The sequence below is a fragment of the Falco punctatus genome (assembly GCF_963210335.1).
Source record: "Falco punctatus genome assembly, chromosome: 9".
NCBI lineage: Eukaryota > Metazoa > Chordata > Aves > Falconiformes > Falconidae > Falco > Falco punctatus.
In genome coordinates this window covers 35,119,340-35,141,554 of record NC_137589.1, presented here as the reverse complement: position 1 = coordinate 35,141,554, position 22,215 = coordinate 35,119,340, and the positions used below count along the sequence as shown (strand labels likewise).

General features: G+C 48.3%; 1 protein-coding gene across 1 annotated transcript; it reads right to left on the bottom strand.

The window, feature by feature from the left end:
* Positions 1-9,428: 9,428 nt before the first annotated feature.
* On the bottom strand, positions 9,429-17,686 carry ADRB1 (adrenoceptor beta 1). The gene has a single exon (XM_080403379.1). The coding sequence runs from the start codon at positions 11,754-11,756 to the stop codon at positions 10,470-10,472; it is 1,287 nt and encodes a 428-aa protein (XP_080259505.1). The 5' UTR covers positions 11,757-17,686; the 3' UTR covers positions 9,429-10,469.
* Between the last annotated feature and the right edge of the window lie 4,529 nt (positions 17,687-22,215).

Below are 22,215 nucleotides of genomic sequence, written 5' to 3'. Positions count from 1 at the left end.
CTCCAGCGAGTTTCCTTGTACCATAAGTTGTTTAAAGTTTCTCATTATGCGTTTCCCATTTGGACAGAAAACAGACTAAAAAGCCTGAGGCACCAAGGCTGGTAGGAAAACGGAAATCCTGCTCCAGCCATCCGAGCGGGCAGGGAGCAGCTCCCTGGCTCTGGGCAGGCGCTGGTGGACCCAGCGAAGGTTTGGGGCAGGAAAGGGCAGGCAGGAGCAGCAGCAATTTCTGGCTCTGCAGAAAGTTTTCAGGTGACCCAAACACCTTTCAGGTTCAGCTTTGAACAAACACGACTCCCGGTCAGTTATGCAGGGTTTCTGTCTGAGCATCCCCCCTCTGTGGGGTGATGCCTTAGGGAAGACCCAGGTCCAAACCTGAGGGCAGAGCAGCCGGGGGCTCTCAGCAAGCTGCTGGAGTCCACCCCATCCAGGGTCAACTGATGGTTTCCCCTTCCCCCGTGTCCCTCCCTAGGCTTCCCGACTTTCTATTTATATCTTTGCCCTAATAAGTACCCCCCAGCTACCCCCTAGCTTTAACCTCTTCCTTGCCAAGCTTGGAGTTTACATGAGAAAGCTGTTTACGTTATATAGCTTTGTAATAGCTTCCTCCTACACCACCTCCCTTCCTTCCCCAATAAAAAGCCCTACGGCACGCTCGGCAAAGCCTGTAAACTAAGGAGGGGTTTAGAGACCCAACCAGTTTTTGGTGAACCCAGTGGGGAAATGATGTCTCTCTTGAAGGACATCGAAGCTAGAGCTCATAATAGTAGGAAACCAGTGTCCACTCTAAGTAAGGAATTGTGTACTTGCAGCTACCTAGCATAAAACACAGATGTCCACGCAGCAGGCCACAAGTCATCGTTGGATACAGGGGGTTAACCTGCACGTTTTCCTCACCAGTTGGGGTGGCACTGATGGTGGTAACCAATATGTTTGCTAAACTCCAAATACTTGAAGTTGCGACAAGTGAGCATGGAAAGAGCACAAACGTGCAGCAGTGTTTTGAATTCACCTAGACTGGTGAACAGAAGCAGAAGGCAATGAAAATCCATTAGCCTGACTGTTCCCTGCAGAGGAAAAACAGGCACACAAAATCCAATTCATTATTCTCTTTCTTATTTAATGCCAAGTAAGTCATTGAAGTTTACTACTTGATCCATCCATTTTCTTTAGTAGTAGGGATGCAGGAAATCTTCCTCTTTTCAAAGGAGGTTTCAAATTTCCCACTGATAATCATGTAAAAAATACTTGGAGTGTATGAGTAAAAAATAACCGCATTTCAAAGGGAGCTCGAGCCACGCAGATAATGATAATTTTTCTCTTCTGAAGTGCAGAACTGAAGAGCAGAGGTCCCTGGGGGCTTGGAGCACCATTGTTCTTCTTCCAGGCTGTTATCTGGAGACTGGCCCTGTGATAGGCTTCGATGAGGCCACCGAAGGGATTATCTGCCCAGAGTGCTAATGGCATGCATTTGACAACATCAACCAACCGTTTAATTTATGAGGTGCCTTGAAACGTAAAGGCAAAGAAATCCATACCATGCAACAGTGCAAGCACATCCCGTGCAATTAAAAAATATCTGATTAAAGCCCAGCCTGCTCCACACCACCACTTCCCTAATTATGGCTACGTAGAAATGTTCCACCTTCCTAAAAGGCACTTTAGCAGATTTTGTAGTGATGGCAGCGTTATATAATGAGAAATATATTAATGGAAACTATCCAGCACTGAAATCATTCCAGTTTTTTTATCACCACATTCCTTGCTCCCGCATGAGTGAAGTGAGCAGGAATAAAAGCAGCTAAACATCATCCACCAGAAGACACACAGGACGGGGATTACTCACAGGTCACTAAAAGCTCGGTGGTGCCCGTCAGTGTTGGGATCCACACAAAGACTTTGGGCAAACAGAGATGCCTTTCCTGGGGAAGCATTCTTCCACTGCCCTCGGCTCCTTGCCATGTCACCCTCTTGCAGCTGGGGACAGCTTAGTGCCACCACCTGGTACCCGAGTTGCTCTTTCAGCTCCCCTGGACCCTATCTCTGCAAAAAGTTGAGTCTGTCCTGTGCTTTTCACTGTGCTCTGGCTACACAGCAGATAATCAGACTTCAGTGATGTTTCTCTTCTATCACACAAATATTTGTACAAAATTAGATTTATTTTCACTTTTCACATGCAATGAGAAGCTTAACGGCTTAGTCATTAAGCTCCTGAATATAATAGAGTGGCCCCAGAAGGGAGGGAAGGTTTGGGTGGTGAGTTCTGCTTTTCCAACACAGGTCAGGCAAAAGGACAGGTCAGAGGGTGCTGCTCTGGGTCTCAGATTCTGCAGCATCACTGCTGGATGCGAGGTGTGTGATCACAGCAAGGGATCCACGTCAGGTCGGCTACCAGAACAGATGACTTCAGCCCCATCACTCTGCATGCTTCGATGCCCCTCGTGCCATTACCTGTGTTCATTGCAACCCGCGTGGATCAGCTGAAACAAACCTTTTCTGAAAGTGCTGGTTTCCAGCCTGAGGGGCCCGTTGCCCACGCAGCTGCACAGGCAGGAGAGCCAGTCTGGGCAGCAGGACACGCGATGGGGGGGGTTGAGGGCTGGGGGGGAGGATGCGAACACCAGCACCAGCCTGGATGGGCTGATACTGAAAACTGCAGACACATTCACCCTGTTGCCAGCTAGCTGGCACTAAAACAGGAGCAAAATCTCTCCCATGGATGCTCTTAAGGTGGTTTAGAGCACTGTTACAATACCTGTTGTTACCAATAATTACTGCAGCAGCAGCTGCCTTGTGCAGAATATTATGTAAAAACTCCCCAAAGCTCGAGCGTTTGACACAGGCTGATTTGCACACAGATCGGATGCTCCTGTGTCAGATCTGGGATTTCAGGCGCAGCCTGGGTGCACTGGTGTTGTGGCTGTCCTCGTCTGGTGACGGCAACCTGCCAGGGTACCAGCGATATGCTTCCATCGTGGGAGCGTGTGAGCAACAGGTTCCCCCCACTGCCCCTCCTGCCTCCCCCTTGCCTTCACCCCGTACCGCAGCAAGGGTTGCTGCCTGCCCAGGAACGCATCCCGCATCCCACACTAGCCGAGATTTTTATGTGACGGCTCCCAAGTGAGTATCTAGGGGAAGAGCAGGCAAACAAGCCATCCCTTGCTGAAGGCGGGCTCTGCGAGTGGGCAAGCTGCTAAACAATGGGAGCTTTGGGGGACATCTCCCCATTTGCCTGCTCCAGCCCAAGAGGAAGCTCTCCTCCCTCGGCAGCACATGTGCTCTGCGTTGGCGAGCCCATGGGGGGGACACAGGCTGGCACACACCTCTGTGTCACAGGACACCCCTGGGGTCCCCTCCAATGCTCAGGCAGGTGAGAAGGGGGCACGTTATATACCCAAATGGGAGCAGAGGAAGGGCGGCTGGGGGCACGGTGGGCTGCCCCTGGGGGTGGCTGCGCCCACCTGCCCACCACCATGGCTTGCACAGGGTGCCAGCGGGATCTGTAACTCTTGCTGGACCAGTCAACAAGGGGCTCTCCATCTGTATGTGGAAATTTTAATCCTGAACGTCATTCCCTCTTCCCCACTAGAAAATCCTGTCAGGGGCTTGTTGCAGTTCCTTCTTACCAAGCACTCTCTACATTTTGGCCACAAAGCAGTGTTAAAATTTTACCACCTGGCAAATCTTTTGTCATGAACTACTGCGCTGTCCCTGCCATTTTGCCTTACAGGGGCAGGGTATTACTCTGCAGCCCTGCTTTGATGAAGGGCAGCTGATAGCATCTGAGGGGGCTTCAGCACCCTCCTGGCCCTGCAAAATGTTGTCGGTAGCTACCTAGTTGTTGGTAGCTGAAACATTTATACATCTAGCAGCTGCTGAGTGAGATTTTGAGCTTTTTAATGGCTCTGATTGTCTCTTTGGCATATACACTTAAATCTGCCCTTCAAAGCATTGTGCCAGTGAGCTCAAGACTGATTATCAAAATAATTTTGGTAGGAAGAAATCTAAATATCATGGATTTAAGAGAGATGCTGGGCCAGGCATGCAAAGGTAAATCACTCATCACTGCCTAAAGGTGTGCAATAGTGGCTAATGGCTGGAGCACTGAACTAGTAGAAAATACTGATTTCATCTCATTAAGGACAACCGGATTCAGTGCATTACACAGGATCAGAAGGGAACAGCACACTGCTACATCTGAGATGCTCTGCTAACCATGGCAGTGGCAACAGTCTGGGTAAACTTCTGTTTTCTCCTTCAGGTTGTGTACCTGGAGGTCAGGACTCACATTCTATTTGTTTGGTACTTTTTGCACTTCGGTACAGCTGCATTAATTACCCTAAGCATCAATCCTAGAAGGAATGGGTACAACCAAACTGAAACACTGCCCGGCATCTGATACCATTCACGTCTGCATGCAAACTGCTGCCAGGGCACAGCCAAAATATTCATGCTGCTGGGTGCTAAGGCTGAGCAATCAAACACCACCATGAAAAACCCAGGAGCCAAGAGGGTGGGAAGACAGAATGTTAGTTTGTGAAGCACACGTGTACCAAGCCACCAGTTTTCACAACCAGGAAGCTGATCACCAGTTTACCTAACAAAGCCAAACACTCTTCCACTTCCAGCACGGTGGGACTGATTCTGTTGCTGGTGTTTGCAGGGTGGAACGATGACTCAGGGGAGCGGTGCGGCTGGCAGCTTGCACCAGCACGCCCAGCACAGCCGAGGCAGCATGGGCGCACCCTGCAGCACCCGCGCATCCCCCCGCGGCACTGCCACCCCTGGGTGCCACGGGCACCTCCTGTTTGGCACCACGCAAGAGAACAACAGCTCCAGGCTGGGTGAGGGCTCCAGGTCCAACAGATCTCTCGGCATAAGCTGAAGCCCCTTGGAGAGGGGGAGAAGATACTAAGGAGGAGGCATGTGTCCTGGGAGCTATGGATGGCCAGGTAGCTGTGCGGCTTTACATCAGCTTAGAAGCTGCTCAGGTGTGCTTCAGTCTGCTGCTGTTACCCAAAAATAAGAAAAATTTTTAGGGATGTTTTGGGCATGTTTCAGCTGCCTGTCCCTTGGTGGCACAGTCATGTATGGCAAGTGACTTACTTCTCACACTTCTCAACCTGGGTTTCTATAGTGCATTTACCTGCTGCATTCCTATCCAAACCAATTAGGCTTCACTGGTAAAAGGCAACACCCAAGGTGTGGCCAAAGATGCCCCAGTTTTGCTGTTCGCAATGTCATCCTGAGTTTGCACACCAGCATCACCTTTTTTATCCTTTTCCCATCTTGGTCACTTTTACAAGCAGTGCTTGGCAGCCTGAAGTTACTGAACGGCGCAAATAGCTCGCCTGCTGTTACCACGTCTGCTCCTCACGGGTGGGCTGGTGTACAAACACCTCAAAGGCAAAGCGTATTGATTTCTTCTGAGAGACAATTATCACAAATATTGTTGATCTTACATTATATGTGACCGTTTATATAAAGAGAAAGACTCCTTACTTCCTCCTGGGACGTTCAGGGATTTGGCAGGTTCTGAAAGCGAGTCAGTGGTGCATTGGGTAATGCTCTTTGGGGGAGTGTGCTTAATGCTATTGAGGGAGATCATGTTAGTGCTTTTGACATGATCAAACAGAAAAGTTCCAGCCGAACAATGAGTTTTTAGGATGAAAAGCAAAATGTTAAGAAGGTGTGTACGTCTCTGTGAATTTGCTTCATTTTACTCGTTGATGTGGTGGTAACAGAACTATTTTTAGGTATAATCCTTCAAACAGAACATGACTTCTCCTTTCTGATTAGTACAAAGCTGGCTGCTAGTCAAAGGATAATTATTTCCCAACACATCACCTAACACACACCAGCAAACAAAACACTCATTATTTGAGCTATCCAACGTTAACTGTTATTTAGCAGTTAACATTTTGTTGACGGCTTTGAATAGGACTAATTGCTCCAGCTTCATTAGTAGAGGTCATTTATGGCTGGTAACAATACTTTCCTGGAGATAGTCTCTCGCATAAGATTAGATTATCAGGTCAAATTCTGCTCCCAGTGGCAATGATGCCTGACCGCATTTGGCCTCAAGAAAGTCTGCTCTTTCAGTTCATAGCTGCACAATTTCCAGCCCTGCAGCTGATATATTACATAAAGGAAGTAAGTGCACTCCACTCGACGGGAAATTACAATAAATTAGGAAAGCGTGCAGCACAAGGAAGGTTTGCAAAATAGCCACTTAAAAGTTATTAATAAAGCCTCAACTTCAGATAGGGTTTAGGGAAAAAAAAAAAAAAAAAAAAGCTGCTAAAGAAGCTGTCCTTATACTTGAAAAAACGTGCATACCCAAAAGGGGAAAGCAGTGTTCGCAGAAGAACCAGTGCATGTTGTATCACAAAACACCCGGCTGATGCTGCCAAATGCTGTGCGCACCACAGGCACAGTTCAGATCCCAATTTTAAGCTACGTTTTTTTGCACATAGTTTCATTTGTTCATCAGTTACTGCTCGGAGCTACAGCGAGTTGATGCCAAGGGTCTTGGTCGCAAAACACAGCGAATTTGCAGCACGCTTTTGTGCAGCTCTCCCTGGCGGGGAGATCCTTCTGCGGGCACAACAGCCCGCCGCCGTGTCTGAAACATCCCTAACTGTCCTGAACACACAGAAAACTGAAGCCTGGCTTTCCACCTGATATATTTTCATTTAAGCACGTGGAGAGATGCAGCCTTCTTTTCAGAAGTGCTGAGCAAACACTGCCTAGAGTGTGGCCGGCGCCTTTGAGAAATCAGGCGTCTTGCATGTGGAAGTCTCAGGCGCCCTTGCCAAATAATTTTCATCCTGGCACACAAAGGATGTTTTCTCTGACTGGATTTCTGTTTTACCTGTGTCTCCCTTTCCTCCAGGCCTGCAGCTCTTTGCTATTACTTTCTTGCCCACGTACGTGTGCAGCCACATGCCTACCACCTATACTTTCTGACTTGCAGCTCCAATTGTTAATCCATGTCTGGTTTTTGTCAGAAAAAAATATTCATCGTGAGTGTTTGACTCATTGCCTCCGGAGTATTTCAGCTGCCCCGTAACACTTTTCAGAGTATCTTACTTCTCTGTGAAGAACAGCCTGTTCTGAGCGTGATCCACGGCAGACTGCTCGCCAGCAGCCTCCCCTTCCTCGCACACGTGCGTGCCATATGTCCTGCTCTGCCTGCACTGTTACTGTGCCACCGTCTTTTTTACACTGTGCAAGATGGACCTGCACCCGCATCCACACTACCAGGTGGATTATTTTAGCAGTCTATGAAGGGACTCAATGCGCCAGCCTCCAGACTCTACAAGAAGGTCCTCGATGGGCCAAAACTCATCGGCAGACAACTCCTGACCACTTTGCTCACACCTGGCCCTACTACTGAGGTCAATGGGCAAAACACATCCTACTTTTCAACTTCTCAATGCCTTTACACTCATCCAGGGGAAGCATGACCCAGCACAGCTATTCAGCAGGACAAGCGGAATGAGTATGGCCATAGGTTTCCCACCTAAGTCGAACCCTGTTGAGCCAAAACTTTAATCACCTTTTAAAGTCTAAGGACATGAGCATTCAGATGCTTAAAATTAAGTATGTGAACTGACTTGAGAGAAGAAGAGCCAAGTCCATGAGGCTGTCCCATCCTGTGCAGTAGGCACTGTGCTTCCACAGGATCTAGCACTCTGCTGAGGGCGAGAGAGAGCTCAACAGCCACTTCAGCTCCCAGCTGGGTGCTGGGGCCAGATCTTGCCCTGCTCTACCTAGCAAGCAGGGACTCAGTCCTGCCCTGGTTCGCTGGGATCCGCAATGCACAGGAGGAGGACAGTGCTGCCTCCCCACCCCATCCCAATCCAACGCGCAGCCAACATCTCGCTGCACTTGCTGCCATCAGACATCGCCATCCCATGCACCCTTTTGGTCCTGTTGTCTTTGCTAGAATCACAGACAAACCCAGAGTTTTGATAAAATAAATCATCTGGTGGCAGAGCCTACTTCGATTCACACCTGATCTGATGCCACCCTGGCATTTTAAGGAGCCCATCTCACTATTATCAAAGGAGACACCATTAACTGCAGCTCACATCAAACCCCAGTAACACCAATGGAAAAGTATTTACTCCCCTGGTCCCTTTATTTTGTCTTTGCATAAAAAGCGTAACTTCCCCCCCCCCCCCCCCATCCCGAAAATACATCATTATAAATTGCAAAGGACAAATTCCTTAATTTTTAAAACAAAAAAAAAATGAACACATGGTTTCCAAAACAAACCATTGGCCACCACCCTAAAGAACTGGCTTTGGGAAGCGCTCTTCCTGGGACCCGATTTCTAATTTAGCTATACTTCTGAGTTTAATAAAGCTAAAAATGGCTTCACTTTCATTCTGCACTGCCTTGTTGTTGCTCTATCTGCCATGTATTCATTGCAGTAATGAAAAACTTTATGAAACCACAAGGATACAGTGTACCTTCATAAAGCAATAAAGGAAGACAATCTTTTGGACCAGGGATGCAAATCTGCAGCCCTTCGGCTCACAGTACCTTCTTACTTGGATCAGTCCACGACATAACATTCAGCTATGATAATCTGGCCCCCAAGGAATACGTGACCGTTGGCAGCACACTGAAGCCACACTGCTCATGACCATTAGCTTTACGATCTACAAACTAGATAGCTTTATTTCACCCAGGGACACAGAAGGGGTTTTGGTGGTGTTTTAAGTCTGTCCCAGAGTCCAATCCTGCTCCTGTTATGCCCCAGCCATTCCCTCAGAGGTTAATTCCTTTTTTAACAGTAAGAGGGAACCAAAGCCTGGACTCCTGTGACACCTATCTCCCCTTACAGGGCACGAGCCTCCTCCGGCTACTTTTGGGGCTAGGTTCCCCCCCAACCTCCACGCTCAGCACTGGGACCCAGTCCTGGCGAGCACACACCACCCACCTCGCTCGGGCAGGATCAGGCCCACTGTCGGCACAAGGTGGACTTACTTGTGGAGTGGCGCGTACCGCACACAGAGATTCTTTCTACTCGAGACCATTTTTAGCTTTCAAATTAAATGTCCTCTGTAATCTTAAATATTCTGGTCTCCTGACTCCCAGCCACGTACTCCTAACAACAACAACAACAAAAAAGGAATCTATTCCAGAAAGGAATAGTTAAGAGAAAATGAGTGTATTCATTATCAGAGTGGAAACACCTTGTATTTTAGCCATTAATTTTAAGGGAAGTCAGCAGACCTCTGTGCAACAGGAACACAACCTTATTGGGTTTCAAATGCGTTTTTTACAATACTGTGTCAGGAAAAGCCATTAGATAGAGTTGTATTGGTAGCCTGAGCCATCTTGGGAGAAAAACAAATGCTGTTCTTCCCATTATAGGTTAAGTATTGTTTCAAAACCTATAGAGACACGCTTGCTTGTGCTGCAATGGTATTTATTGCACATAGACCAATTACTTACACAGTAGTAAATTGCACCAGAGTACAAATATGTTATAAAACACACACACACACAGAGGAAAATGGAAATGACACACAAGTGCTAAAACAACAGCAGATTCACGTGGGCATTGGCAAATAAAAATAATAAAGTATCTTAAGATATGTTAATTTATAATATGGATACATTTACAGTACCTTCATAAAATAATATTTTTAAAAAGTCACTCTCTCAATAAAACGATAACAGATCAGGCAAAAACAGAAAACGGGGTTCAGGGTCGGTGTTACTCAAACCTCCATTTCACTTTTAATTCGCGCGTGTGTACGTGTGTGCAAGTAACATCTTCAAATAACTTTGCAACTCTTAACACTGTGCAAAAAATGGCTTCGTTGCCATTTAAAAACAAATGTGCAGTTAATTTTTGTTGTTGCCGGGATGTGTCCCCCCCCCGTTCATCTGTAATTACAATGAACAAGCTGCAGAAGGCTCCTCGCACCCCCCCCCCCCCCTAAAACACTATCAGTGGTATGTAAGTAGGCTGTTTAATATAAACATGGTCCGTGTATTCCCCTGTACAATATGCACAGTTTGAGGTAGTTTCTCAGCCCGGCGGCTATTGCCTGGCCGCAGGCGATAAGCGCAGTAGCGCACCGCTCCGCCGGCGCAGCGGGGATCGCGGGCGGGTGGTGGTTCCCCCTCCCGACATACACCTGCGCTACTCCGCCTCCTCCTCCGCGGCTACCGGCGGGGGCCGGCGGGGGCCCGGGGACAAGCCCCCCGAGCGCTGGGCACTGCGGCCGCAGCCCCCCGGCCCCCCGCACTCCGCCCCGGGCCGCGCCGTCGGTGCGCTCGGCTCCCCGGGCGGCGGGTGCCCGTTGGCGGTGGTTCGGTTGAGGTATGTCACACACCTGCTCCTGTTCCTAAGGAAACACCCGCTGTCCCCCTGCGCCGGCAGGGATCAGCTTTGCTCGGCCTCTCCCCCTGCCCCGGCTCTGACGCGCCCCCCCCGGCCCCCCCTATACCTTGGACTCGGAATCGGACGTTTTGCTATTTCTCTCCTCCAGGCTGGACTCGCTGCCGCCCTGCGCGCCCCCGTTGCAGTCAGACCAGGTCCCGGCCAGGCTGCGCTCGGGGGAGCCCACGGTGCTGACGAAGCCCCCCGGCAGGCGGGCCAGGTCCCCGCCGCTGGCATGCAGCCGCCGGCCGGCTCTCCGCGGGCAGCAGAGCAGCCTCTTGAAGGCCTTGCGGAAGTCGGGGCTGCGGCAGTAGATGATGGGGTTGAAAGCGGAGTTGGCGTAGCCCAGCCAGTTGAAGAAGACAAAGAGCCAGTCCGGCACCAGGTCCCTGTTGAAGACGTTGACGATGTTGACCAGGAAGAAAGGGAGCCAGCAGAGGGTGAACACCCCCATGATGATGCCCAAAGTCTTGAGGGCTTTCTGCTCCTTCATGGCCATGATGCGGGAGGTCTTCCGCTTGCTGGCGCGGCCGTTGCCAAGGATGGGGTGGTGGTGGGGGTGAGGGTGAGGGGGTGCCTGTGGTTGCTCGTGGCTGCTGTAGAACCGGCCCTCGCACCTATCGATCTTCCTGATCTGCTCCTTGGCTTCTCTGTACACCCGGAGGTACACAAAGATCATGATGAGAAGGGGGATGTAGAACGAAATGATGGACGAGGCAATGGCGTAAGCCCTGTTGGTGACGAAGTCGCAGCAGCCCGGGTCCTGGTAGCACTCCAGCGCTTGGGGGTCCTCGTCCCGCCACCAGTGCATCATGATGGGCAAGAAGGAGACCAGGGCTGAGATGGCCCAGACGGTGCAGATGATGCCCTTGGCCCGACCCTTGGTCATGAGGCTCTGGTAGCGGAAAGGCGAGGTGATGGCCAGGTAGCGGTCGATGGCAATGACGCACAAGGTCTCGATGCTGGCCGTCACGCAGAGCACGTCCAGGGAGGTCCAGCACTCACAGAGGAATGACCCCCAGAGCCAGGTGCCCCGCACCACCAGCGTGGCCCCAAAGGGCACCACCAGCAGCCCCATCACCAGGTCGGCGCAGGCCAGCGAGGTGATGAAGAGGTTGGTGAGGGTCTGCAGCCGCTGCGTGCGCCCGATGGCCGCGATCACCAGCACGTTACCGGCCACGATGAGCAGCACCACCAGGGCCATCAGCAGGCTCATGCCCACAGCCCACTGCTGCGACAGCAGCTCGGCGGGCAGCTGCCGGCTCCCGGGCGGCGCGGCCGTCACCCCGCCGCCGGCGACGGAGCGGTTCTGGGGGCCGCAGTCTGGCGGCAGCCACCCATCGCCCATGGCTGCGCGGGGCGCTCCGGCCGCCGCGCCGCGGGCAGGAAGGCGGCGCCGCCGCCGCTGCCGCCGCTGCCGCCGCCGCCGCCCCGGGCTGCCGCATGGCCCCGCGCCGCGCCGCCGGGCCGCCCCGCCCCGCCCGCCGCGTCACCGCTCGCCGCCAATCGGCGCTCGGGGGCGGAGCCGGCCCGCCCCGCCCGCCGCCGCCACTGCCCCGCGCCGCCCGCGCACTGCCCCGCGGCCGGTGCCCGCAGACCGCGCGCCGTGCGGCCCCGTCGCGGCGGGTGCGGGGCGGGCGGGCGGTGCGGTGCGGAGCCGCCGCGCCGGGCACCCTCGGCGCCGGGTGGGAGCGGACTGGCAGCGGCAGCGAGCCCGGCGGCGGCTGCAGCGCGCTGCGGAGCGGGACTTGGGAAAGGCGGGTGTGTGCCCCGCCGTCGCTGCGGCCCCGGTCCGCAGCCGGGCTGTCACCTCCCCCGCGGCCCCGAGGCCGGTGGGTCCCGATCCCCGGCGGGGGGGTAGGCGGCGTATGTGCGGGGGGGCGCGCCTCATGCCAGAGATGCCCCGCGTGCCTCCGTTCCGGGCGCACCCTGCACGCCGCCGGTGCAGGTGCTCCCCCTCGTTACACCTGGAAAGGGTAAAATGCCAAACACCGGCACGGCGGCGCCATTCTCCATCGGAAAGCAACGGACACCCTCCCACGGGATGTCCCCAGCAGGGGCGAGCCCCTCGCTCGCAGCCCCCCGCCACCAGCGCCTGCTGCCCCAGCCCGGGCACCCCCCGCACCCCGCTGGCCGGGACCCCATGGAAACCTGGCTCAAGGGGTGATGCCACCGGCTCCGCGCGGGACTGCGGCTGGGGGTGCATCTCCCCGACGTGGGCCCCTCTTGCCCTGGCTTCCCTGCAGCGCTGGGAACTGGGAAACCCAGCTCCAGTTTCTGGCTTTCCTCTGTTGCATCTCTCTGGACTTTCAAGACTGCAGCCAGTAGCTTTTACCCGCTTCTGGTGAAACCACGCTGAATCTAGGGACTGCTCTAAGTATTAGTACTGCTACTAATTAGTTACTGTAACTTGGTAACAAGCAATAAAGTACGTGAAGCATCTCGGGGCTGTGGTGCCCAGATAGCAGGCTCTGAGCAGATCCCTGCCCGGCTCCCATCCACTTCCATCAAACCTGCTGCTAGGAAACAGCTCGGCTGGGTTTTCATTTACTTGCTCAGCCCTCAATTCAGCTTTGGAGGTGGGAGATCACTCCTGGGTGCATTTAACCGGTTTTTATTCCTCTTTTAAACCTTGCAAAATAATGTGGAACAGCTGTTGGGTAAATGAGAGCGATGTCCCCTCTCTCCTTTTTTTTTTAATCACCAGCGTGTCTTACGGCAGCACCATGCGTTCCCCACAGCAGCCTGGGAGCAACTGGAAGGCACATTTATTTTTTTTCCCCCCTATATATATTTATTCTACTAGGACTGCTCTGCTGTTCCAGCTGGACCATAAAAATCCCTTCCAGGCTTAGACTTGATTTACAAGGTCACAACCTGGGAGAAGATTATTTATTTATTTACACGCTGTTTATTTAACCCTGACTAAAGGCCACGCACCAGTGCGGACCTGCTGCTTGGCAAACCATTCCCTCCTGTTCCCATGGACTTCGCTTTGCTGCTCATCAACTGCTGGACCAAAGTGCGACCCTCTTCGGTGGGAAGGGCAGGAGGCACGGTACCTTCAAGAACAGAGGGAGACCTTATGCTGAATGAAAAGCAGAAGGATGGTGGCTGGGAATATTTGTCCAGATCTGGTATCTGTAATCCTGATTTTAAAACAATAATCTGAAACCAGGTTTGGATAGTGGAGCTCTGGGATAGAAACATTTTTTTTTATTTTCTACATCTAGCTGGAACACTTGAAGTAGGTATGAGCCCTGCAGTGCATCACCACACCAAAGCCTTCACAGCTAAGACACTAGGATGAGTTTTGTGAATGTGCATAGTCCATTTCAGCGCAAAATCAGCCAGATAGATAAAAATCTGATAAAATCTTAAATACTTCCCCCAAGATGAGACTGTCTGTGGGAAGCAGCGTTGGGGGTACCATGTAGCTAGTTTGTTTGCTGTTCCTGAAACATCATCCATCTGTCATCGGTTCAGATCGTTATTGCTATAGTATCTTTATACATATTTATATATGTATAAATATTATGTAATATATAAATACATACATTTAACAAATACCATAACCTAATCGAATGCCAGCTCTTTGCCTATCGAGCTGTCTTATCAGATTTCCAGCTGGAGATCCTCATCCCACCGTGAGAGAGGATAAGCTTAAAGGTTGGAGAAGTAAAGGGAATTACAAGCAAGTATGCAATAAACCAGAAGATGTGTAATCGTGTATTGCTTCCCAGTATCTTTGTTGGTTCAACAAGCGTCAATCTGGAATGCCAGATCAGAGCTGGAGCCAGAATGTCTTTGGGAAACAATGCATCTCCAAAGGAAAAAATAAGCAAATTTACGGTTTCTGTACAGAACATCCCTCTGGCCCTTGCAGCACAGAGCAGCCAAAAAATTGCTGTAGGCTTAACCCCTTTCAGAGCGTCACCTTTTGCAAATCTCTTTTAACTCAAAATTTCCTTGGTTTTTTGCATTTCAGACAGCCTCTTGACATGACTTTAATACAGTTCTTTGTGTGCATATTATTGAAGGAGGTCAGAGAAGAGCTTCCAGAACTGAAATGGTTTGTTTCTACTCGCTCTTCAGATCACAGTTTTTAGTGGGCAACAAATTTGTTTTTCCCTTTGGAAGTCATTAAAAAAAAAAAAAAGCCCATACTCTCAGCAGTTATGACAGATCAGTCATATTTCATAGAGGCTAATGGGTAGACTGGATGAAAATCAAAATGTATTGCATTTGAGGAACCCTGTTGGCATGGGCTGCGAAGATTCAACATTTCAGGAACTGAAGTGGGTTATCTAGGCATATTTTTAAACCCAGTCCTTTGAGATGCTTTGCTCAGCTTCCTGCTTGTTTTCTTGCTTCCCTCGCCATGCAAAACAGATTGCAAGATGCGGGTCCTATTGCATAGGTGTACATCTACATACACAGCGTGCTGCCCTGGGGAATGTCAGGACCAGCGGTGGGGCAGGAGACTGGGAATGGGGCTGGGCACTGGAGCTGACCCCTTCCTTCATTGTTGCAGCAACTAGGGCAGCACTGGGGGCAGTGGCTTTGCTGTTTCCAGCTCTGTGTCCTGGGGACAGGCAGATGACTTGCTGCTGGAGGCAATCCCTGGATCTCCAGGGATGCTCTGAGCTCTGTGTACCATGCCTTGGCACTCTTACATGGCCTGCGAGGTTGCTTGGAGAGGGAGGGTGTTGGTAGAGAGGTGATGAACATGGATGGTGGGGTTAGCAGACAAGGAGAGTAGAGATGCAATTTTAGCTTATTGAAGACGTAATCTCTTAATGTAATTGGAGGAAGAAAAAATCATCAGGGAGGGAGAGGAATAATTTTGATGAATACAAGGAGAGTTAATGAGTGGTAATGTGATGAAAGGGAAAATTTTATATGAATATCTGAAAGAGCTTTTAGGACATCAAACCCATTAGGTTGCCAGGAGTAGCAGTGGAAGTCTTATTACCTGGGCCTTTATGGTTAGGTTTGACAAAAGTCTAATTCTCAACTTTGGATGAGACCACATCGTGTCTAAGATCCAGATGTTTCCAGTTCTTACGTTTAGCTTTAACATGGTTCCTTACCATTTCTCAGCAACTTGGGTCTTGACAAGTAATTGTCAGTTTTCCTTGTGCAAAGAAAAGTTCGGTCATCTTTGCTACTGGGTAACCAGCTGGATTTAAGGAAGCTTTTACTGGAGAAATGAAGTGAAGGAACAGTTTATCTGTGACTGTGAGGTTGGTGTGGATAAAGCAGAAACCTCCTGTGGGCCAACAGTCGGGATGAGCAATTGCCTGCCAGGTGCAAGGGGTGACTGTGCTGCCACTTACGACCCAGCAGGATCTTGTCTTCCTTGTCCAGCCTTGGTCCAGTCATGCCCTCATTGCAATCAAATTCCGGCACCATCATTACTAACATAATATCTTCTCAAAATATTAACTGTTTTTTCTCTTAAGGCATTAGTCAAAGCCCTGAAATGCCTGGAAGGTCTCCCATTGACTTCAGTGAGCTTCATGTTGTTGTCATTCTTTCTCTGGAGAAAAAGTGCTGTGTAAAAGCAAACTGAAAATGAATTTTCTGTCCCTTTTTTTCCTGCTGTCCTCCTAAATCTCTCTGTGAACTTATCATGCATCAAACCATTTTGTGTTCATTATCTGGACAGCTTGATTAAAACCTGAACTGAAGGGAAGCAGATGAGAAACAACTCTGCAAGTCTTCATGTGAAGTGATCAAGCTTCACCCTCTCTGTGTTGTCCCAGGAAGAAACTGTCACTTGGCTCTATTCACACTGGACATTTGTTATTAGAGAAATAGAGACATGATGGAACATTGCCACAAGATCCATGTCTCTTGTTTTTAAAATAAACATCTTGGCTTTGACTTGACATTTATTTTCCATAAATGCCTCGGCTTCAATTTGGCATTTCAGCAACAGCGGGAGGCTGTTATCCTGTGACAACATGCAATTCCATTGACATTATCTCTTGATTACATGTGACAGTGCGCCAAATACTGTATGTAGTTGCTTTTAGTTAAACAATGCCACAAAAATACAAACCAAATCTATCAAATAACAGAAGCGACGTACTTTCCAGCCCTATACTATGTGTGTGACACCATAGTTACATGAGGTACGCTGTCTAGTAGTGTGTGCTACGTTAGTAAGCACACTCTGACTTTGACTTATGGGGGTCCAAAGTAATCAATGTCTATTAATTCCTCGATGATGTCAATTAATTGACTCGAGGGCTGTGGTTGACACGTTGGTTAGCATGTACAGGACTGAGAGTGTCAACATTTTGAAAAGCTCTAAACTAATCTGAACACACACGAAGAAGTCCTGATGCTCTGGAAGACCCGCCACAGTAACCCAGCCCTTGTTTAGAGCATTTTTTCATCGGGACACCCTTTTACAAGCATGCTGAGTCATTAATCCCCTTCAGGTGAGAAAACAGATGCAATGACTATCTGTCTGTCTGTCGTACACCGAGTACAAAGGTGCTGAGGAACAGCCCAACCAAGGCTTTCTCACCTCCTGAAATCTGTGTTGCATTGTTGCTAAAGAGTCAAAACTCAGGAAAAGGCTGAGTTTGACCAGTGAGCACAACTCCATTCAATCCTCCAAGAATGGACTGAGGACTTTTTTTTCCCTAGTGCTCTTTAGAATTTTTAAAAATATTTAAAAAAAGATGTTAAAGATCCTCTGATTTCCACCATAGGATTGAGGCCAGGTCTCTATTTTTGCTGTATTTTATGAGAATTGTGATGCTTTTTATAATCCTACCCACAATTTTAAAGTAGGGCCCTGGACTGAGTTCTCACTAGAGGACTGAAGGAAGAGGCTGCTGTGACTCTCTAAATGTGTCCCTTTCAGAAAGTAGGTTTGGTCTTGTACGTGCAGAAGTGGATTGAACTGGGTGTAGAACTTCTGGCTCATGCTAGTTATATTTATTTGCCACACAGAAGCCTAATACAAAAGGAGTTGTACCAATTTATGCTAGTTGAAGAGCTGACTCTTCATCCATCTAGCTAATAGTTTTCAACATTCCCTCCCGCAGCCTCACTCCATCCCTCCCAGAGGAGGTCTGCAGTTCAGCTTTGAAGTATCTCACCCAGAAGAGGTTCTTATTTTGCCTTTCTCAGTGACACTTTGCCATCTGCATGATCTAAACTTGCTGTTGCTGGCTGGGCCCCTGACTGATGTCCCAGTTCATGGAGTGCTTTTACTGTTGCGTTACCATTCATCCTGCAATACTGAATTCTTCTTGGGCGAAATTTCTGGAAGCAGAGTAATTTTTTTTTGCTGTTGATGAAATTTTTGTGATGTTAATACCCATAATTATTTGATAGAAGCATTTTATTTACAACCTGGATTTATATTAATCTGGAGTAATAATGACGCACTCATTAATCCAGAATATAGCTAAGCCTTTAATTGCTCAATTTGCCAGTTCTCAGTGTCTGTATCTCCCTATACTTTTTGACATCCAAACTCCTTGACAGAGACACTGGCACTGTGAGAATAGCTTGACTATGGCTGCCTCTTTTTTAAGCATCAACAATTCCTTTGAGAAGGGCAGCGAAACATTTTACAGCAGGCCAGAAAACCCTGCGGTGGCCAGAACCTTTGTTTATACAGAGAGATTGTGTTCGGAGACCAGAGCAGAGGAGTGATGACTAGGAGTCCTCTGAGATTTTTACTCTAGTCTATTCCTGCTTCAATGCATACTGGCTGCAAGAAGTTGCTTTATTTCTCCACCCCAAAGCTGACCCATCTGTAGGATGCAAGTTGCACACTTTGGAAAATATCATCTCACATTTTGATTGGAACAAAAAGCTAATCCTTTACAAGCACCTCTTGAGATGTGGACGTGAGGTGCAGCGGGAAAGGCACAGTGACAGTGTTTTGGTGTCAAGCAACATGCTGGCTAGTGAAGTGTGCAGGTCAAGAAACCATTTAATTCCCCTTTGCATCATGGAGGACTAGAGCACGTAAGCTAGTGGCTGGAACGTGCAAAAAGACTAATTCAGATGGCTTAGGCTGGAACCAGCATTTTCGGGTGTGTGGGAGGTCTGTGTATATGTTCTGGACGGCAAAAGTCTGACTTAAGCAGCACAGCTGGGGGTCCAGCTCCAGCTGGCTGTGATGGGTGCTTGGTAAAGACTGATTTGGATGTCTGGGCAGCCCAGTGTTGTTGGCTGAGTGTCTCCAGATGTAGGACTGAGGCTTTGGATCCTGTAGGGGGGAAATGGGTTAGGGCTCCCACTGGGAGAAAATATATTCTGGATTCTTTTAAGCAAGAAAAGTCAATTGCAGTTCATGCTAACTTAGGGCAGTAGCCTGGGAAAGAGCTCTGAATAGCTGAGATTGTGTCACAACATGGGATAAAGCTGAATCGTTATTCCTTTTTGGTGGCATTGAGTACCTTTTGAAGCTTTTGGGGGATGCCGAGTTGAAAATTTTATTTTTTGAACCTGTCCTTCAGGCAGTTCATGATGTTCAGTTACAGGCTTTTTCTAATTAACAGTCCTAAGCCGCCTTGGCATCTTTTAGGCCAACTTTGATTTTTTTTTGGTTAAGAGGAAAATCAAGTCTTGCTTTAGGTTTTATAAACACTAATTGCTGCCTAATGGCATCCATCTGTAGCCCTGTGTGATACACAATACTCACCTGCCATGCCACACACTCAGGCAGATACTGTCTTTATTTCATGTCAAAAAGAGGAAAGCAACTTTAAAGTAATGAGGGATGTACCCCTCCGAGAAGTGTGGGGATCCTGACTGCTCCTATTTGGTGCAAATGATCATAGTATTAGATAAAAGAGGAAGAAATAGTAGGATTCATCGGTGTTAGATAGGGGGTTTACAGAGCCATGTGAGGTTGCTATTATGCAACGTAAGAAAACCCAAAAGCTAAGTGTTATCTTAAAATAATCCCTCCATGGAAACCTGTTGCAACAACTTTGGTCTAATTCTGTGGGGTTTTTTCCCTAACCTGTTGCTTTGGACCTTTCTGATAAATGTCTTTGATCTCTCGTTCTGGGAACTGCTGAAGAAGTTTAAATATCCTTAACATCAACCTTAGATACAGTCAGTGCACGTCATTGAGTGAAAACCCAGAATAATCGGTTGACTTTTGTCTACGTCAGATCTGGGTGACCTCGCCTGCTACCCATTAATGTACTGACCTGGCTGATTTGAAGACCACCTGAGTCCTCTGGCAAGTGGGAAAGGAGAAGCACTGGAATCCTGTTGTACCTACTTCTTCTAAACACATTCACTGTGTTTAAGCCAATGCTTAGAGTAATGCATCTGCTTCTACTAACCTTTTCTTACTAGCTATGAGACACCTCTGCTCACTGTTTCTTGGTGGGCTTGGTTCTGCTGGTTTGGATTAAGCTGTGGGTCACCTATGGATGTTTTGTTCTTCAATAGTTGCGGACCAGGGCATTCACTTTTTTTTTTCCTATTTATCATAAAATCATGCTGAGATAGTGATAAACTGCCTCACTGTTCACCAGTTTGTTTATTGATTTGTAATAACAAATTAAATCATGATATTCCAGCTCTACAGGTAACAGCATCTTTCTGATGGCTAATCTTCTGTTTAGGTACCACGCATTGGGAATTACCTCTTCAGTCTGCATTTAGCACCAGACACCTGGTATGATAAGGTGAAGTGCTCAGCGTTCCCCAGTTTCCTGGAGGTAAAGTGGATAAATATGTGCTCTGTACTTCTGAAAACCTGGGCAGAATTTAAAGCTGTGTAACTATGTCTTTCAATAAAATGAGCATGGTCTTAAAGCACAGCTCTTACTAGAAATAGAGCTGAAGTGATCCTGGGTCTGTCTTTGGTCTCAGTGTCTTTCTTTCCACCATAACTTGTCCCAAAGTCTTTTATGAGCTAGATTACTCTTTGGTATTTAAAACCATGTGTTGCATAGGCATTGGAGCCTGACAATAATTTGTCTGATTACAGGCTTTGCTCAGAAATTTGTATATGATTTTCTCTCTCTGTTATGGACTCTATAAACACGCAAGCAACAGGACGTGATCTGGATGTCAGCCCAGTGTTGGCAGCTCCAGTCCATCCCTACGCCATTCCTGACAATCCGTGGTGGTGGTGCCAAATCGCCAAAGACTTCAGGGCTCCTTTGTGGATGGTAAAGCCATAACACTGGTAAGTAATGAGGTTAGTAATCTTAAGGTCTTAAAACTAAAGAGATGGAAGAGGGGATGCTCTGATCCAGCCTGGTAGTGCTAGATCAGATTCCCAGGGATCTGGGGAAGAATGGAGGGTACCGTAGCCCCTCACAGAATTAGGCCATCAGTGAACACCCCGTGGAAAATTACAAAGCCTTCTTGTCAGACTGCTCAAGCTGTAATTAGTTCAGTTTTATGAAAGAGGAGGGAAACAACATGCAGCATTAGCGTTACTAACCTCCTCAATACGATGCCTCTTCGTGGGGATGTCTCAAATAGTGTTTCTCTTGAAATGGCATTGCCTTTGAAACAGATCACAGTATTTGCTACCTTAACAATTCTAACCATTGTTATGCTTAGAAATATTGCCCAAGTTCTAGAAATTGTATCTTTTTGATTAAAAAAAGATGCAGAGAACAGGGTAGTCAGTCAGTATGGATAAATCACCAAAGTTGTAGTGACTTCACTGGAGCTCTACTGGAGGCATTCAGCACAGTTCTGCCAGCCCTACACTGCTTTAGTTTTGTTCAGTGTCTGACAAAGTAATTCTTAAGTCCTACCTCAATTTTCATTGTAAAAGCCTAATTTTTAATTCAGCTTAACTAGCCCCCTTTGCCCCCTCCTTTTCAACCAACAAGACATTTAATAATATACGAAGAGCTCACTGTGGCTTCAAGCTAAATTTGCTTATGACCAAGTGACGTAAATGATACCTGCAAGAAATTCTTGATGTATCTGCTCTTTTTATGCAATGCCTTTGGACAAGAAGCGAGATTAAGCTTTTTTTTAGAGTTTTATTCTGTTAGCTGTTATACTTAATGCATATAACACCCTCATATCTGAGTAACAAAAGCTTACACCTGCCAATAAATTTGTAATGCATTAGTAAGACTGCCATAATTGCATCTAATAATTACTCTCTCTGCCCTCACTGGGGTTTTGTGAAGCTGAATAGCTGTGAACCACTTTGCAGTCCTTATCTGAAAGGTGTGCTATAGACAGAATAATATTACTATTTTAAATAGCAGAACTGTTATTGAGACACTTCTGTGTTCAAGCTGTTCTTGACAGTAACCACAGGCTACTCACTGCAGCCTGGAAATCTGAAACTGTTAAGCTTGCAGTTAGCTTAGCTATTCTCACTCACCAAACACCTTGTTCCTTATGATTTATTTATCCCTTTACATTGCGGACTATTCAAGAATAAGATGGGGGGGGGGGGGGGCGTTACACATTCATTATTCATAATGATGCAAGGAGTTTGTTTCTGCATACATTTCGGGCCACAGGCTCTCTAGGAACTCTTTACCTTCCTAATTGCTTTGCCTGTGCGTTTGCTGTTTGTCGTGTGTTGTCTACAGGACTCAGGGGTCACTGTAAACTGTATCATGTGGCATTGCTTCTGTTCTAGGCTGGTGGGTCTCAAACCCAGGAAGGGCATTTCTGGAAGGCACAGAAGGACTTCTGACACGAACATTAGGGCATCTTGCTGTTTCCCAGATCTCTGCCGCTCTCATTCAACTGTTTCTGAAATCACAGATTGACCCTCCCATATTTTTGGAGTCTGGGTTGAGCAGCTGGCATTGCTCTTGACT